Consider the following 20,257-nt stretch of genomic DNA (forward strand, 5'->3'; position numbering starts at 1 on the left):
GATTCGTTCAGCTTCTTCGTCCGGGATCAAGGAAACTCCAGGAAGACCAGGTAGGAAGAGTGCACACGGGGGAGGTGTGCGCGGAACGCGGAAAGAACAGGTACAAGGAAAGGGAAGGAGAAGGAGAGGGTCCGGGAATTAGAGCAGCAACTCAGTTCCAGGAGCACAACGCGACGCATGTCTAGCCTCAGCTAACGATAGCATTGAGACACGTGGAGCTGCAGGGGCGTGGTTAATTTATGGAACATGCTACATGGACGTAAAGTTCGATAGACCACGTTCTGCGAATACGGCCATGTTGGGTGTACCACAGCGAGTAACCCCCGACGTGCCAGGGACCAGGAGGACCAATAGGGGCGTGATTGATGGACCATGGCAGCGTAAGCACTGTCTTGCAGGTGCCCAGACCGTAGTGGGGGTAGTTGGTTCGTGCCACTCCTGCACCTGGAATCCGGAGCTGTGACAGAAGCACAAGCCCAAGTATATCAGGCGCCTGAGTGGCACGACTCAGCTAGGCCATGGAGGAACTAACTAAGGTCCTACAGGACTTGCAAGCCGAGCTCAATGCCACCAGAAAAGACTATGTTACCCTGGCCACCCAAGCCCAAGTGCGCTCCTTAACAGCACAGACTGCACCCCTTCCGGGAGGTGCCGCCGCTTCCACTCCTGTCCAAGTGCATGTTTCCCCAGAGTCTGTGGTCCTGCTAGCCCCCCCAGAAAGGTATTCAGGTGACGCGCAGAAGGATCAGAACTTTCTGACCCAATGTCAGCTTCATTTCCCTCACCAAACCCATGGCATTTCGATCAACCCAGGCTAGGACGGGCTTTGTCATTTCTTATCTCAAAGGGGATGCAGCGGGTTGGGCAAATCCCTTGGTACAAAGGGACGATGGGGTATTGTACAGTTGGGATGAATTACAATCCGAGTTTGGTAAGATATTTAATCGCTGAGCTGCCACTATGTGTAAAGATAAGGAGCTGCTTACCCTACGCCAGGGTAATAAGGAGTTGGTCACATATGTGACTCAATTTAATAGGCTGGTTCCAGAGACAGAGTGGCCCCGGGATAAAAGGATGTCTCTCTTTTATCAAGGCCTACGTGACGAGCTAAAGGACCTAATTGCACAGGGCGAACCTCAAACCCAAGATTGCCCTGCTATGATAGCCCTGGCACTACGCCTTGACCATCGTCAGGCGGAACGACAGGGAGACAAAAAACGAGGGGGCTCTCTTCCAATAGCCAGGTTAGATCAAAAACACATGACTCGTGCCTCGGAAAAGTCAGGCGGGGACGAGCCTATGCAGATCGGGTCAGTCCGGGGTACACTCACCAAGGACGAAAAAGAACAGTGGCGTAAAGAGGGCATGTGTTTGTACTGCGGAACCACAGGGCATTTCATTAAAGACTGCCCTACGAAACCCAAAGCGCAGGGAAACGCCTCGGCTCGGCGGTTGTAGGAGTACTACAGCCGAGCCAAGGCAAGAAAGTTACTCCAGTTATAGACTTTGTAAATTATGCCCCTCACGTCACTCTGCCTGGATCCTTGCAATTCCTGGGACGGGAGGTTAGGGTGGCCCTACTCTTAGATACCAGTGCCACGGGTAACTTTATGGACGTTTCGTACGCTGCTAAACTAGGAGTGCCTTTGTGTAAAAAAAGGGCACCAGAACCAGTAAGGGCTGTGGACAGAACTGCTTTATGTTCAGGCCCCATAACCCACTGCACTCAAACCTTGACACTATGTTGTCAGCAGAACCACAGAGAAGAAATCAGGTTTGATCTTATAGCAGCGCCGCAGTTCGGCATAATCCTGGGATTACCATGGTTTTCAAAACACAATCCCCTCGTGGATTGGTCCAAGGGTACAGTATCCATGTCCTCTCCACACTGTCGCTCACATTGTACAGCAGTGGTACAGACCATGTCCTTGGTTCAGGGAGCCATGTTGGAACCTATTGTCACAACTCTAGAGGCATTAGATCTGTGTGACTTACCGCCAGAGTACCAAGGGTTCAAGGATGTATTCAGCAAAAAGGCAGCTGAAACATTACCACCCCACCGGCAATTTGATTGCTGCATAGATCTTGAACCAGGAGCAGTACTGCCCTGTAGTCGTCTGTATGCCCTAACCGAGGCCGAGACAGAACATCTCAAAGATTACATCGAAACAAACCTGAAAAGCGGTTTTATCCGACACTCCAACTCGCCAGTCTCGTCGCCACTTTTCTTCGTACCGAAGAAAACGGGTGACTTGAGAACCTGCATACACTACAGAGGAATTAATCGTATTACGGTTAAAAACTGGTATCCCTTACCTTTAATCCCAGTATTGCTGGATAAAACTATCTGGACCTCACAAATTACAACCAAGGTTTTTAGGTCCCTTTACTATTTCGGATGTGATTAATCCAGTGGCAGTGAGGCTGGCGTTACCCCACCAAATGAAGATTCAACCCACTTTCCATGTATCTCTGTTGAAACCAGCCCTACCATCCATTCGCACTGAGAAGCCACCACTCATAATTGTACAGGGGCATCCTGAGTATGAGTTCCAAGCCATTCTGAATTCACAACGTCGCACAGATGGGCTGTACTACTTGGTAGACTCGGTGGGATATGGTCCCGAGAAACGTTCCTGGGAGCCTGCACACAATGTGCATGCTCCTAGATTGGTGAAAGCATTCCATGTAAATCATCCTGGGAAACCCAAGACCCAGTCCTTCCTTGCGGGGAGGAGTACTGGCAGGGTGCAGGGTGTTATCAGGGGTGGTTAGGGCTCTGGGAAGGGCCCCAGGCGCAGGACAACAGAACCCAAAGCAAAACAGACCCAAAGGAACAGCCTCCAGCCTTATCAGAGGCTTCTCTGTCCCTTTTGCAGGAAGAAAGGCCTGCGGACCACAATTCCCAGCAGCCTCTGGGCCCGGAACTACTTTTTCACTCCCAGGTTGGGAGGGGCTCGCACACACGTATGCGCGCAGGACAAAGGCACAGGGCTTGTGCTTAAGCACCCGACCAGAACGGACACATCTTCCGGAGCTCCAGCTGATGGGGATGACACGAAGGGCCACGCCCCAAGGAACAAGCATTCCGGCCCCTCGCCCATGCCAGATAAGTACAGCAAAACCCCAGCGATTGAACCCACGCTGGATTTAGACGCGCAGCAGCAGGGCGAAAGCGTGGAAGCAAGGGGAAAGCAGTGGGGTTCCCAATCCTAAGAGGGGCACGCGCAGGGGGCACAGCCCAGCCACATCACGTCCCCTGCTGAGGGGAAAGCTAAGTGCCTAACCGCGTTTCGCTGCATTTAAATCAACAGCCATTTCGGCCTGCATTCTGTATTAAGACTAATGCATGCAGTGCCTTGTTTACAAACATATTTTCAGACACGTGCAGCAAACTTTGGCAGCACGGAGTGCTTTTCTGATCACAGCCACGTGCGGCAAACTTTGACAGCACGTGGCGCTTTTAGATTTTAAGCCACGTGCGGCAAAACTTTGGCAGCATGATGGGTCTTATTCCTTTTTAAGCCAGGTGCGGCGAACTTGGGCCACAGGTTCTGAATCTCCTACTATAGATGTGTGCAGCGGGCACCACTGCACAACTTATGTTTGGCATTACTAGGCTGCACGAGCAGATTAACATTTAACGTGCATGTGCCTGCACTAACCAAACCCAGGGGTGGAGTGCCACAATGTTGTATGTCTGTTTACTTGTATTGTACGTATGTGAGCTAACACAGGTCACTAATGCTAAACTCTCTTGCAGCATTTGAACTGCTCCGAGCTCTGGACCTGAGAGTGCGCAGGCAGGAGGCCAACACTCACCCCAAGAACTAAGTGCCTCTTTTGTATCAAAAGTTGCTGTAAAGCACTGTGTATGTTTGGGGGCAATAGTGTTTTTGTACTGTTGTTCTTTTCCCATTTGTTCCCTTGCCTGTCCACTTCCCCTTTCCTAACCCTCATTTCGGTTACCCTCTGTTCGAGACCTATCCAACCAACGAGATCCTAACCCTCTTTCCCTGCTGGGGTCTCTGAGGCCTGCGTATGTCACAGGTTTCGTGTTTTCTCACCTGTTTATGTTGTCTTGCGGGATCCTTCGCCAGGGTTTTCTTCCGTGCTGTTCGGGTCTTGTATAAGCCCGCTCGGCCGTCGTCGGATTTCAGGATTCGTTCAGCTTCTTCGTCCGGGATCAAGGAAACTCCAGGAAGACCAGGTAGGAAGAGTGCACACGGGGGAGGTGTGCGCGGAAAGAACAGGTACAAGGAAAGGGAAGGAGAAGGAGAGGGTCCGGGAATTAGAGCAGCAACTCAGTTCCAGGAGCACAACGCGACGCATGTCTAGCCTCAGCTAACGATAGCATTGAGACACGTGGAGCTGCAGGGGCGTGGTTAATTTATGGAACATGCTACATGGACGTAAAGTTCGATAGACCACGTTCTGCGAATACGGCCATGTTGGGTGTACCACAGCGAGTAACCCCCGACGTGCCAGGGACCAGGAGGACCAAAAGGGGCGTGATTGATGGACCATGGCAGCGTAAGCACTGTCTTGCAGGTGCCCAGACCGTAGTGGGGGTAGTTGGTTCGTGCCACTCCTGCATCTGGAATCCAGAGCTGTGACAGAAGCACAAGCCCAAGTATATCAGGCGCCTGAGTGGCACGACTCAGCTAGGCCATGGAGGAACTAACTAAGGTCCTACAGGACTTGCAAGCCGAGCTCAATGCCACCAGAAAAGACTATGTTACCCTGGCCACCCAAGCCCAAGTGTGCTCCTTAACAGCACAGACTGCACCCCTTCCGGGAGGTGCCGCCGCTTCCACTCCTGTCCAAGTGCATGTTTCCCCAGAGTCTGTGGTCCTGCTAGCCCCCCCAGAAAGGTATTCAGGTGACGCGCAGAAGGATCAGAACTTTCTGACCCAATGTCAGCTTCATTTCCTCACCAAACCCACGGCATTTCGATCAACCCAGGCTAGGACGGGCTTTGTCATTTCTTATCTCAAAGGGGATGCAGCGGGTTGGGCAAATCCCTTGGTACAAAGGGACGATGGGGTATTGTACAGTTGGGATGAATTACAATCCGAGTTTGGTAAGATATTTAATCGCTGAGCTGCCACTATGTGTAAAGATAAGGAGCTGCTTACCCTACGCCAGGGTAATAAGGAGTTGGTCACATATGTGACTCAATTTAATAGGCTGGTTCCAGAGACAGAGTGGCCCCGGGATAAAAGGATGTCTCTCTTTTATCAAGGCCTACGTGACAAGCTAAAGGACCTAATTGCACAGGGCGAACCTCAAACCCAAGATTGCCCTGCTATGATAGCCCTGGCACTACGCCTTGACCATCGTCAGGCGGAACGACAGGGAGACAAAAAACGAGGGGGCTCTCTTCCAATAGCCAGGTTAGATCAAAAACACATGACTCGTGCCTCGGAAAAGTCAGGCGGGGACGAGCCTATGCAGATCGGGTCAGTCCGGGGTACACTCACCAAGGACGAAAAAGAACGGTGGCGTAAAGAGGGCATGTGTTTGTACTGCGGAACCACAGGGCATTTCATTAAAGACTGCCCTACGAAACCCAAAGCGCAGGGAAACGCCTCGGCTCGGCGGTTGTAGGAGTACTACAGCCGAGCCAAGGCAAGAAAGTTACTCCAGTTATAGACTTTGTAAATTATGCCCCTCACGTCACTCTGCCTGGATCCTTGCAATTCCTGGGACGGGAGGTTAGGGTGGCCCTACTCTTAGATACCAGTGCCACGGGTAACTTTATGGACGTTTCGTACGCTGCTAAACTAGGAGTGCCTTTGTGTAAAAAAAGGGCACCAGAACCAGTAAGGGCTGTGGACAGAACTGCTTTATGTTCAGGCCCCATAACCCACTGCACTCAAACCTTGACACTATGTTGTCAGCAGAACCACAGAGAAGAAATCAGGTTTGATCTTATAGCAGCGCCGCAGTTCGGCATAATCCTGGGATTACCATGGTTTTCAAAACACAATCCCCTCGTGGATTGGTCCAAGGGTACAGTATCCATGTCCTCTCCACACTGTCGCTCACATTGTACAGCAGTGGTACAGACCATGTCCTTGGTTCAGGGAGCCATGTTGGAACCTATTGTCACAACTCTAGAGGCATTAGATCTGTGTGACTTACCGCCAGAGTACCAAGGGTTCAAGGATGTATTCAGCAAAAAGGCAGCTGAAACATTACCACCCCACCGGCAATTTGATTGCTGCATAGATCTTGAACCAGGAGCAGTACTGCCCTGTAGTCGTCTGTATGCCCTAACCGAGGCCGAGACAGAACATCTCAAAGATTACATCGAAACAAACCTGAAAAGCGGTTTTATCCGACACTCCAACTCGCCAGTCTCGTCGCCACTTTTCTTCGTACCGAAGAAAACGGGTGACTTGAGAACCTGCATACACTACAGAGGAATTAATCGTATTACGGTTAAAAACTGGTATCCCTTACCTTTAATCCCAGTATTGCTGGATAAAACTATCTGGACCTCACAAATTACAACCAAGGTTTTTAGGTCCCTTTACTATTTCGGATGTGATTAATCCAGTGGCAGTGAGGCTGGCGTTACCCCACCAAATGAAGATTCAACCCACTTTCCATGTATCTCTGTTGAAACCAGCCCTACCATCCATTCGCACTGAGAAGCCACCACTCATAATTGTACAGGGGCATCCTGAGTATGAGTTCCAAGCCATTCTGAATTCACAACGTCGCACAGATGGGCTGTACTACTTGGTAGACTCGGTGGGATATGGTCCCGAGAAACGTTCCTGGGAGCCTGCACACAATGTGCATGCTCCTAGATTGGTGAAAGCATTCCATGTAAATCATCCTGGGAAACCCAAGACCCAGTCCTTCCTTGCGGGGAGGAGTACTGGCAGGGTGTTATCAGGGGTGGTTAGGGCTCTGGGAAGGGCCCCAGGCGCAGGACAACAGAACCCAAAGCAAAACAGACCCAAAGGAACAGCCTCCAGCCTTATCAGAGGCTTCTCTGTCCCTTTTGCAGGAAGAAAGGCCTGCGGACCACAATTCCCAGCAGCCTCTGGGCCCGGAACTACTTTTTCACTCCCAGGTTGGGAGGGGCTTGCACACACGTATGCGCGCAGGACAAAGGCACAGGGCTTGTGCTTAAGCACCCGACCAGAACGGACACATCTTCCGGAGCTCCAGCTGATGGGGATGACACGAAGGGCCACGCCCCAAGGAACAAGCATTCCGGCCCCTCGCCCATGCCAGATAAGTACAGCAAAACCCCAGCGATTGAACCCACGCTGGATTTAGACGCGCAGCAGCAGGGCGAAAGCGTGGAAGCAAGGGGAAAGCAGTGGGGTTCCCAATCCTAAGAGGGGCACGCGCAGGGGGCACAGCCCAGCCACATCACGTCCCCTGCTGAGGGCAAAGCTAAGTGCCTAACCGCGTTTCGCTGCATTTAAATCAACAGCCATTTCGGCCTGCATTCTGTATTAAGACTAATGCATGCAGTGCCTTGTTTACAAACATATTTTCAGACACGTGCAGCAAACTTTGGCAGCACGGAGTGCTTTTCTGATCACAGCCACGTGCGGCAAACTTTGACAGCACGTGGCGCTTTTAGATTTTAAGCCACGTGCGGCAAAACTTTGGCAGCATGATGGGTCTTATTCCTTTTTAAGCCACATGCGGCAAACTTGGGCCACAGGTTCTGAATCTCCTACTATAGCTGTGTGCGGCGGGCACCGCTGCACAACTTCTGTTTGGCATTACTAGGCTGCACGAGCAGATTAACATTTAACGTGCATGTGCCTGCACTAACCAAACCCAGGGGTGGAGTGCCACAATGTTGTATGTCTGTTTACTTGTATTGTACCTATGTGAGGTAACACAGGTCACTAATGCTAAACTCTCTTGGAGCATTTGAACTGCTCCGAGCTCCGGGCCCGAGAGTGCGCAGGCAGGAGGCCAGCACTCACCCCCAGAGCTAAGTGCCTCTTTTGTATCAAAAGTTGCTGTAAAACACTGTGTGTATGTTTGGGGGCAATAGTGTTTTTGTACTGTTGTTGTTTTCCTATGTGTTCCCTTGCCTGTCCACTTCCCCTTTCCTAACCCTCATTCCGGTTACCCTCTGTTCGAGACCTATCCAACCAACGAGATCCTAACCCTCTTTCCATGCTGGGGTCTCTGAGGCCTGCGTAAGCACTGTCTTGCAGGCGCCCAGACCGTAGTGGGGGTAGTTGGTTCGTGCCACTCCTTCGCCTGGAATCCAGAGCTGTGACACTTTAGGCTGGGGATCAGTGATGACTCGGCAGGATTCATCACAGAAGGCTCATGGCATTCCCTGAAATATTGATCCACACACGAAATAAGACTAACACTGAGAACCCAATAGACAACCCCACCAACAATCAATTATCATTTATCAATGTCCGGGACCTAACTATTAACGCTGAACAATCTGTAATCTTCTAGGGACTGAGATTCTGCCCAACTGGACACTAGACAAAATTCCACTTTACAGGACAAAATGAAGGATATTTACAAGTCTTGTATCTCAAAGAATATTTCCATGGACTGAACAATCAACAAAGTGTTGCCCCAGATTATAATGGCACAAATACACTAAATGTTGTTACATCAATATGGCCATAGCCCTACATTTGAAACTTAAACAACTGTCTTAGAAAACATGTAAGATCTGACATGCCTGACTAACAATAGATAGATACCTCCCAAGAGAGAAGGGAAATAAGAACACTCCAGACAAGCAAGGAAATCATAACAAATCCAGCAGGCTCGGGTGGCACTGTTGTGGTCATGGATATCCAGCAATACAAAAGGGAGGCATACAGACAAATTCTTGATACATAGCATCACCGGTGATGACCCTACAATGGCATAATCAAAACTCTGGAATGAATCAAGTAGATGTCAAGCAATAATGAGGTACAACTTCAACATATGAGTCTAAGCAATCTGACTCCTGTGATGTTCTATATGCTGACAAATATCCACAAAACAGTACATTCTGGCCACACAGTCATATCTGAGGTCAATACCTTAGCCAAAGCAATATCTGAACATATTTAATACATTCTCAAACCTTTGGTGATGGACACAAAAAGCGTTGTACAGGACACAGCACATTGGGCCACATTACAAATCAGGCGGTCCGGAAATAACGGTGGCGGTAAACCCGCCGCCACCGTTGTTTCCGGACCGCCTGCTCCTGACTCCTGCAGGCGGGAGGTGATGTTCCCACCAGGTTTGACCTGGTGGGTTTAACACCGCCCGCCTGCAGGCGGACGAGGAAACACCGGCAGCATTACGAGATGCTGCCGATGTTTCCATGATCCCCATTCCCACTGAGTCCCATAGGACTCAATGGGAATGGGGATTAACACCATTCCGCCTCTGTGATTCCCGGAAAACCGGGGTTGTAATGCCCCGGTAATTCCGGGAATCACGGAGGCGGAATGGTAATACGAGTCCGGCGGTAACCAGGCGGTTTTACCGCCTTGGTTACCGCCGGATTCGTAATGAGGCCCATTATCTCATGAAGAGTCAGAGGCAGAAGGTGGACCACCTAGTGCACTCCTGGCCACGTTGGATGTCACCTCACTTTAATTCAACCTTCCAGGTGAAAATGAAGTAACTGCATGCCAGAAATGTCTCACTAGCCAGATATAAACCCCAATCAGGGTCATCACAAAATCTCATGACACTTATGCTCAAACACAATAATTTTGGCTTCAATAGAAGACATTTCCTATAAAAAGACCAGAACGGCCATTGGCACAAAAATAGCTCCTAATTTCGTAAACATTTTCATGGCAGACATGAGAAGCATTTTTTGGAACAACAATTCCTGGGAACAACAAACATGTTATACCTTGATGATATTGTTGTGATTTGGACAGAAGGCAAAGATTCCCTTGGACAATTCAATGAATCCACAAATGGCTTCTACCACCACATTAGCTTTACCATGGAATACCCCAAAAAGTTAATACATTTCTTGGACATCACTATTTCTGTTGGATGGCACATACAATCGAAAATGGCTGTACACAGAAAACCAGCAGACAGGAAATAATACCTGAACCAGACAGATTTCCATCCGATCCACATAAACCATCTATTATCTACCGCCATGCCATCCGATACCAATATATATGCTCCAGCAGGAACACAAGGGACAATCATCTTGCCACACTCTGTACATCCTTCTAGCAAAGGGGTCCCTCAGCCAGCCAAACAGACAGTGCTTTTGATTAAGCACTGAAAATACACAGAAATGATCTTCCAGTGCTAAAACAACAGAATACAACCTACATTCAATATTTAACAATCACTGCAGGAAGTGCTATAAGAGTGGATGCCAAGGAGATGCAGACAAACATTGTATTTAGGGAAAACAGAGGCTGGTTTAAGCAATGGAATTGTAAGACTACTGTACCAGTGAACAACTTTAGACCATGTGGGGAAGTGTCAAACAAAACATAATATTTTCAATTTTCTTATAATCTTGCTTTTTTGCAGTTTCTCTCCAATACCATCAATTCATTTTCTCCTACTTAATGGGCCCTATGTATTTGACCAGCTGTCCTTAATTCTTTGGATGCATTAAACATTACATGTTACATGCAAAACATTTGGTGAATAATTTGATACTGCTAATAATTTAATTTGCCAGCACTACTGGAGTTGAGAATTTTTTCAAATGGGTGCAAGTATGTTGGCCTAATTACATGCTTGCTGGTATCCTGCCGGTATATCCGGCGGGATACCACCAAACAGAACTAAAATTACCGGCACTTGGTCTGCCGGAATTACTGACAGATTCCAAGTGCTGGGAAGGGTGGTTAATCCCCATTCCATGGAGTCCAACAGGACTCCCTAGGGGGATTGACAGTATTAACGGCCCCAGTAACAACACTGCCAGTAATACTGGCTATTTTTGCCAGGGGGGATACCTGATTTACCTACAGCTTTTGGCTAGAGGTAAGTCAGGCTCACCACCCGCAAACTTGTAATATGCTGGTGCAGAAACATGCCGGTAAACGGAAATACCGACTTGTTATTTCTGCACGGGCAAACATGTAATGAGGCCCACATGTGTCTGTTCTTATCCAAATTGTATTGCTCTGTAAAAAAAAGGGGGCATCTGAGGAATGAATTTCTTGCATACTTTTTCCTGATGTGAATTGAGTTTAAAGTGAAAGATTCTCTCCTATTTTTTTCTACGTGAAAGATAAGTCCAACACTTTGTTATTTTTGTTGCTCATTTTATCACGTGAACAGCCTTTGGATGAAGAAGTCTATGAGACATTTTCAGTTAGTCTAATGAAAGTATCGAAGTTGGATTTTGTGTTATGATAATTTCCAAGTCTTTCCACCAGTCATACTGAAGGATAAGAAAATGTTCACCTGCTCTGAACTGGCGCAGATAAATACTCTGCGTTTTCAAAAAATATTTGGAATTTAATCAATTGATTCTGTGAACAGCAGCATTTTTCTTGGATAAGGAGCCTGGCATATGCCAAAAGTAAATTGGTTCAACCTGAGAGAGATTAAAGCAAAGTATAAATGATGCTTCTTGCTAATTATGCTCAATGCTGTGCAGTCAACTAATTCTTAAGCTTGACTTGCCAGGGTCAAAGGCTGTTAGAACATAATCATAGATAGCAGTCTACAACTCAAAACAGCCTCCCTTTTACGGAGTGGAAAACTTGGTGTACCATAACAAAAAAAGAGAAACAAATTGCCTAACTTACTACCAATAGCATTACATCATAGAAAAAACTAGGGGGGCTCTGGCTCCCTGGTGCCTTCGGCTCGCTCGCCCCCACCCTGGTGACTGCTGCGCATTGAATTTAGCGGCTTGGTTGCTTGTAGGGATACTCCACCAAGGGCTCACTTCGTTCGCACCCCCCCCCCCACCTTTGGGGAATTGGAAAGTTGGACAGTATACCAGCAGACCCATATTTTTAGGGCATACAATTACCCCAATTCAAACCATTTCACTACCGCCGTCACTTATCACTTACACAAGTTAATCGGTTAATGTTAGTTAATAAACTTCAAATGCCTTAGGAATTGTAGATTTGGACAGTATACCATCAAAGTTGGGTGCATGTGGAACGGAATGCCATCGGACTCTTATGAAATGTTACACGAAATTGTCACTTATACACAACTTCATCAGTGAATGAACACCAGTGAATGGACTTCCAATGCCTTAGGAAATGCAGTTTGGACAGTATACTAGTGAAGTGGGAGAAATGTGGAACGGAATGACACTAGACCCATGTCTGTAGGCTATACAATGACCTTAATTTAAACAGTTACAAAAAAACAAAAAAAGTTACACAAAATCGTCACATATACACAACTTCATCAGTGAATAAACTTCAACAAACGCTTTAGGAATTCCAGACTTGGACAGCATACTAGTGCAGTGGGAGAAATGTGGAACAGAATAACACCAGAACCATGCCTGTAGGACATACAATGACCCCATTTCTAAGGATTACAAACATCGTTACATAAAAACATTACACAAAATCGTCACTTATGATTTTATATTATAGGATGATTATAATTTGCTCGTCCCTTTCCAAAGATTCTTTTTCCCCTTTAAAAGTGTTAATTGCATCAATCTTTTGACAGATAAGTAGTCTTCATAATGACTCTTTAAACTGGTATAAGGAGAATAAATATAACAATGTTACCTGTTTCAAGATGGCAGCCTCTAACTCAGGATAACCAGCTTTGTCCAGCTGTATTCCAGGGAACAGATCTTCAATCAGACTTAAAAACAAGGGTTCATCTTCGTCAATCTGACAGGGAAAAAGGAGTCTTTGGAGTTACAACAAGCACCAATACAAAATAACAAAATATTACACTATTAACAGCCTTTTTTATGCGTGGTCCTAAAGTTGCTGAGTCATCACACACTTTGCAAAGCATGAATATTGTTTCATACTCAAATTTCTAAAGTGATTCTTGATGTGAAGCCTAAAATGCAAGTACTAGGAACACCCAAGAACTAAGTGTATGAAAAATTGATATTTTCATATACAAAAATGAAAGGATTTGTGATTCAAACCCAATACAAAGATTGTGAGATCTTGGATCCTTAATATTTTGTTTTGTGTAAACGCATATGCAGAAATATTTTCCAAACATTGGAGGTTCTAGTCATAGGTATGCATTTTATTATGCAAAGGTAAATGCTTGTATAATACCAGGCATTGTGACAGGGATAGTACACTGATCTTGTTAGGAGGAAATAGGGCCCCTCTCAGCCTGTGGTTGAAGGCCTACCAGGGTCGAAGCAAGAGCAAGCCCTACCTCATTAGGGGAGGGTGGCAGTTGGGAGGGCACCAGCCCCTGCCCTTTCTTTTTGTACCTACGCTTGACACTAGTACACCGTTATCTTCCCCAATGCCACAGTTGCACAATGCTCACAAGTCTCTCGCTGTGTTGCTAGGAAAATGCACGAAATGGCGGGAGAAGGGCGAGCAGCTGACCCCAGCAGGAGAAAGAGATCGACAGACATACATGCGGCGGAAGACCTTAGCAAGCAGAACGATCCACGCTGCCTACACACACAGAGCTCCACCGGCGACTGCACCCAAGAGCCTTGCTTCGAACGCTCCGTACTACAGAGCGACACGGACACCCATGACTATTATCTGCCACTGGGCTGTGTACGCATCTGGTTGGGGATCCGGCATTCTGTACACACCGGGAAGCATTTTGAATTGCAACACAGACTGATGAATACTGAAGCCACCATTACTGAAACCGTGCATCAGAAAGGGGCTGGGCTTAAACCCCCATGTATATATTTTGTTACCTGTAACAGCTCCCATGGGGGAAAGGAAGCCTGCAGTTGGACTGTGTAACCAGTTGTGAGATGTAGCCAATGGAGTGGGAAAGAGGAGGATGAAAGGAGGAAAAGGAAGCAGGAAAGTTTAGGCTAGTTGGGTGAGGTCCAGGAAGGAGAAGGAGAGGAGGAAGACAAGAGACCAACCAGAGCAAGGGAGGTGGAGAAAGGCATGGGTCAGAATTGCTGAAGGTGTGTGCAAGGTGAGGTATTGCTTAGTGAGAGAAAGGGGTGCTAGGGTGTTAAGTGTGTGTGGAGGGTGTGACAGTGAGACTGATAGAATAGGGAGTGTATGGTAAGTTGAGTGGAAGAGTGAAAGGAGGGTAACTGTGGAAGAAGGTGTGGGTAGAATTGAAGTAGAGTTAAACGAAGGGTTGTAGTAGAGTTGAGAGAGGGTTAGTAAAGTGGAGAGATGGATATTAGAGAGGAGAGAGGGGTCGCAGTATTTTGGGGATAGGGGAAGTAGTAGTGTGAAGAGAGGTAGTAGCAATGGAGTGTGGGAGAGAAGCAGGGTTGTGGGGAGTAGTAGGAGAGAATAAGATTGCAGAGTGGAGGTAGACAGTAGGGAGGAAAGGAGAGAAGATAATCAGAGGGAGAGAGTAGGGATTGGGAGAGGGAGAAAAGGAAACACAGTGGCTGGAGAAGAAGGGACCAGGAGAACAGGGAGAGAAACAAAGGTATAGTGAGAGGAGAAGAAGGAGGGTGCGGAAGTTAGAGACCAATTGAGACCTGAGGGTCTGCAAGGCACTTATAATTGAAAATTCCCTTTAGGGGCACTTAGTTAGGACCACCTTGATTGTTCCCAGAGGATGTTAGAGAGATAAGGTATTTGCCTTTAGGACACTACCATATGTTAGATCACTATTAGACGTCAACTTAAATGGTTATCTACATCTAACAAAATACTACTAAAAACGCTCTCCTTGACACATAAAGCCCTTAACAACGCAGCCCCCAGCTACCTCAAACTCCAGAGAAGAACTTCTCTCAGACCTGCCAGAACTGGGAATACTAATTGCCTGACTATTCCCAAATATAAGCTCACTACCATTGGGGGTAATAGCTTTACTGTTAAGGCAGCTAAAAGCTGGAACTCATTGCCTCAGGAGCTGAGAGCAGACCAACCCTACTTACATTTCAGGAAAAATTTAACAAAACATATCACTGCTAGGGATCCTTAGTCTCCCATGACCTTCAGAGGACTTGCCCACTCCCACAGAGACTTGGTCATCTTGCAGTAACAGCAGACTACCGTATTACTTTTGATTTTTGCATTAATCTCTAAAGACCTTGTGCATTGTGATCCATTCGGGAGCCTAGTATCTTACAAAGGGCCCCACGTGGCACATTCATCCTTTGTACAGTGCCTATTGTTCATTTATTTAATTTCATTGGCTATTCTTTTCTTCGTCCTAGTTTGTACATTGTATATATCCTGTATTCATGTAAAAAACTGTATATTTTGCTATCATGTAAATATTGTAACCTGTGGATACGATTAGATGGGGAGGGATTGCCCTTAGGAAGCCCCCTTCATTAAAAATCAAATACAAATCCTTTAACTCTCTTTGGAAGTTAGTGTGTTTTTAAGACTATCTAGGTTATTTTTGGTTTTGGCTCATTTTGGTGGTGTAACCACCAACATTTTGCCAAAACATCGGTACTATAAATCAACTGTTAAGGGGAGTTTGGGAGCAGGGTATGGTGTTGGCAATGCAACATGTCAACGTTGGCAATGAAATGGCCAAAGCACCAGCTGGGCCTTCACCCCCTCACCCGCGCCTGCTGGCCTGCTGCTGTTGCCGGGGAGATCTGCACGCTATCAAAGTAAAAGTAAAATGAATGTATTTTACTATATGCCGTCTAGATTTTCATTTCTATGAACCAATGGTTTTTTAAAGTTCAAATCCTTTCCGACTATGTTTAAGCAGCGGACTGATCTCTTTCTTTCCTGCTGCCGATCCACCTTTGCAGAGGAAAATTAGCCTTTGTTCCTTGGTGTTGTGCCAGAGGTAGAAGCCTGAGGCAGGAGGACCTGGGGAAGAGAGAGATAGGAATAGGGCAAGAGAGAGTCGGTTTTGGAAGCACTGGGTGGAGCGCTGGCTGTCCATCCCAGGCTCTCTCGTGTCCCCAATACCCCCACTAAACTCTGCCCTCCAGCCCCACCTGTCTCTACCACCAGCATTCAGGGTGCGACAGGCAGAAGTGTGAAGGGTGTTGCACACAGGCACTGAGAGGCGTGTGAGCGCTGCAGACAGCAGCTCGGGTAGGTGTTGGGAGGGGGACTCAGAGCCCTGGCCCCCACAGCAGACAGCAAAATCTTGTGACAAAGCAGGTACGAGCCCTGGCTAGTGGTGCTCGAGTTGCAGGCAAAGAGCTCCCTTCCCTCCCGTCTGAAAAAGCAGAGTGGGAATTAAGCGCCTGATGGGTCTGTAGTGCGAGGCGGTGCCGGCTTTGGGATGGCCTCGCTAGCCTAGCCGGGAAGGCGCAGGACATGCAAACAGCAAAGGCAGGGGTTTGAGCCCTCTCACGGGTGGACAGTCACCTGTTGCTAAAAAGTGCAAGAGAGTCTGCAATTCCTTTCAGAGGCGTATTAGTGCCAGGGCACACCTCATTAACCCTTTGCTGCCTATCTTGCCACCTGAAACCTGCATGTTACCCCCGAAGTGCACCGTTGGGTGGGTGTGAATATCTGCAACCTTTTGGCACGTTTGAAAACAGTGCCTGTAGGTTTCCTGAAGTGTCTGTAGAAGCAAGCCCCTGACCGATTGACTCCATCAGCCCTACCCCAATAAATGAATGCAAATCCTGGTGTGAAATAGCTGCCAACCTTTCAGGGCATTTCTCCATACCCCAACTTTCTCTACCCCCACCCATCCACACACCTTACCCCCACTCTCTCTACTGCCACCCACCCACCTACCCTACCCCCACTCTCTCTACCCCATCGACCCTACATACCCCCACTCTCTCTACCCCCACCCACCTTAGCCCCACTCTCTCTACCCCCACCCACTGACTTTACCCCCACTCTCTCTACCCCCCATCCACCCTACCCCCACTCTCTCTCTACAATCACCGACCCTACCCCCAAACCCTCTCATCCAACCCCCACCCACTCTCTCTACACCCACCCAGCCTACACCCACCCAATCTCTCTAAGCCCCCACCCACCCTACCCCCACTCTCTCTACCCCCACCAACCGACGCTACCCCAATCTCTCTACCCCCACCCACAAACCCTACACCTACTCTATCTACAGCCACCCAGCCTACTGACCCACTCATCCGCATCCACCCTACCTCCAACTCTCTCTACCCTCACCCAACTTCTCTACCCCCACCCACCGACCTTACCCCCACTCTCTCTACTCCCACCAACCCATTCTACCCCCACTCTCTCTACCCCCACCCACCCATCTTACACCCACTCTCTCTACTGACTCCCACCCACCCTACCCCCACTCTCTCTACCCCCACTCACCCTAGTCCCACTCTCTCTATCCCCACTAACCCAACCCCAACTCTCTCTACCCCCACTCATCCACCTTACCCAACTCTCTCTACCACCTCCCACGCTACCAACTCTCACTACCTCATCCATCCAGCCTACCAACTTTCTACCCCCACCCACCCTAGCTCCACTCTCTTTACCCATCCAAACAGCCCACTCCCACCAACTCTCTCTACCCCCACCCACCCACCCACCCTACCCTCACTCTCTCTACCCCGCCCACACACCCTACACCTACTTTCTCTAGCCCTTCACCATGACACCCTAAAAGCCCCACCCACCGTCTACCACACCTGCCCCCACCCACCCTACCCCCACTCTCTCTTCCCCACCACCCTACCCCCACTTTCTCTACCCCCACCCACCTTACTCCCACTCTCTCTGCCCCCACCCATCCACCCACCTTACTCCCACTCTCTACCCCCTCCTCCTACCCTACCCCCACTCTCTCTACCCACACCCACCCATTCTACCCCACCCTACCCTCACCATCTCTACCCCATCCACACATACTACCCCCTTTCTCTCCCAGCCCTCCCTGTCCCTCTATCATCACCCCCCATCCCCTCTTTCCTTACTCAACCCTACCACCTCTCTCTTTACCCCCACCAACCACCCTACACCCTTTTCCCCCACCCACCATACCTCATCATACCTTTCTATTCCCCACCCACCATCTTACCCCTCTCCCTATCCCCTCTCATCCTTCCTCTTACACCCTTGCTTCATTTCGTACCCTCTCACTCTCACCCTTTATCACTCATATTTCCTCTTGTTTTCTTATTGGCACCGCTGTTTGGTCTGCTCCCTGCCCAAAACTGCTGCTATTGGTGACTCCTCCCCCTTGCGACGCCAAAGCACTGTAGCACCAGGAATGAAAAGAAAGGTGGTGCGCCTTGGTGGTGAAGATTTCAAGAAAAGGGCACCACTGTTTGGGTCTGGAGGGGTGAGTGAGTTCCGTGCCATGTTACTCCTAAACAAGCTCTGTATTGGTAAAGTATCCAGCAGGGTATGACTTAAGCGTAATCAGAAGGACATGGTGAGCCATGGAACCACTACGAATGGTGAGCAGCTGTTTGCTTGAAAATCGTTATAGCTTTGTCCAGTCAGATTAAGTAGGATTCTTCCCTCCACATGAGAATGACACTTGGAAGTTGTTGCTCTTGGCAGTGAAATCATTGGATTTTACCATGTAGCCGAATAGCATCTTGAGCGGGTCATCCTTACAAACATAATTTAAGTAGTGTGATATTTGGATACCGGTGGTACATATCTATCTTCAAAATAGTGCTGAGGGGGTAGTTAGACTAGAGGTGCCCCTCAGGCTGTATTGCGTTCCTATCACTTGCTAAAAGACATTCCCGCTACTCTCTTACTAGGGTGGAGAGAGTCCTAGTGGACGGGATTGAAGTCCCACAAGGAAAAATTGGTCCCTACGTGTCTTTATTTCAGTGCTGGGGGGGTTGGACCGAGTTGCCTTCCAAGCTGTTGGGGGTTCCCAGCATTGCCAAAAGACATCACTGCCATATATTAGCAAGGGTGCTGAGGGTGTTTTGATTCATAATCCGTGGTATTTCTAATCTAACATTGTGCGTTTATTTAATGTATACAAAGTTTGCATACTTTCTGCAGGTTTTGCACACTGTAGGATCTACAACCATATTATAATCTTTTGAGATGGCTAAAAGGGAAGCCACCAAATATTTTTCTACGACAAAGTCTGTCAAGAGATCAATCATTTCAGTAAACCCATTGAGGAGTCTAATTACCTAATTAACGAGAGCAGAACAAGGCAAGAAGCCTACGCCCTCCAATTGTAGTGTTTTAGCATCTAAAGAGTTCAATGTGATTGTTCCCTTTAACACACAAGATGTCACTACAATATATAAAGAGGGATGAACAAAGATGCCACATCCACTGGATCAGAGAATAAACAGACAAGCCTTGCCCAGGAAGATAAATCATCCACACTAGTCCAGCCCAATAAGGGCGAAAATGTAGTGGACTTCGAGGTCCCTAAAAGCACCAGTCAATTGGGAGGGAAAAACTATAATGTTCCGGCAGAAGTAAATGTGCAGCATATAACACCTGTATCCAGGGTGATGCTGTGCACAGAGGTGTTGAACATATTGGATACTCCCCTGAAATCATCACATCTAATAGATATGAGGTACTTTGTGAGCCTGTTATAGTTCGGAATAATAGCCCAGATTCTACACCATCAATGGATACAAAGTCAGGTACTCTGCCTATGCAGGGATCAAGCACCAATCGGGGTGATAGGGAAGTTTTAGTTCAGATTGAGGTGTCTCTGGGGTGAAGTGGGGGGCCAAAGAAGACTGATATGTGTGCCTGTTGTGCTAAAATCTTACACATTCTACAGAATTTACAGGACCGGATCATTGCACTGCGGAAAGATATCACTGATCTCAAGGATACTAAAGAAAAAAAAGTGACCTCTTACATCAAGGAAGAAGATTACAATGAAGTAAGGCTGTTCCACCATTGCTTCAAAAAATCCTCCTAGGAGGAGGGTTCAGTTGCAGGAGCATGCCCACAAAAGGGAGGAGATCTTGTTGAATGTAAGAGACCAATAAACAATCTTGGAAACCCATGCAAACAGTATGCGCAGTGAGGGCACCCAAAAGCAGAAGGCGCATGAGTAGTATCACGTAAATCATAGAAATGAAAAGAATAGTTTTGTATATCTTGTGAGCGTCCCCAAACTTGAGGCAACAAGCACCAAGTGAGTCCAGGACGAACGAAGTAATGCACTGGATCCAATCTAAAAAGGGTTGTTGCTCAAATATCAGAGAGGACATTAAAGGATGCTTGCCTCTCCTGGCATTGGACAGTAG

At 47.9% G+C, this 20,257-nt stretch overlaps 1 protein-coding gene across 1 annotated transcript in view; it reads right to left on the bottom strand.

Moving 5' to 3' along the window:
- DNAH5 (dynein axonemal heavy chain 5) overlaps window positions 1-20,257 on the bottom strand; it is a 4,235,244-nt gene that overhangs the window by 2,009,117 nt on the left and 2,205,870 nt on the right. Inside the window, exon 40 of the mRNA XM_069613779.1 lies at window positions 12,726-12,833. Within this exon, the coding sequence (XP_069469880.1) occupies window positions 12,726-12,833 (108 nt within the window). The remainder of the gene's footprint in view (window positions 1-12,725; window positions 12,834-20,257) is intronic.

The sequence above is a fragment of the Ambystoma mexicanum genome, chromosome 5p, assembly GCF_040938575.1.
Source record: "Ambystoma mexicanum isolate Mex_15411 chromosome 5p, UKY_AmexF1_1, whole genome shotgun sequence".
NCBI lineage: Eukaryota > Metazoa > Chordata > Amphibia > Caudata > Ambystomatidae > Ambystoma > Ambystoma mexicanum.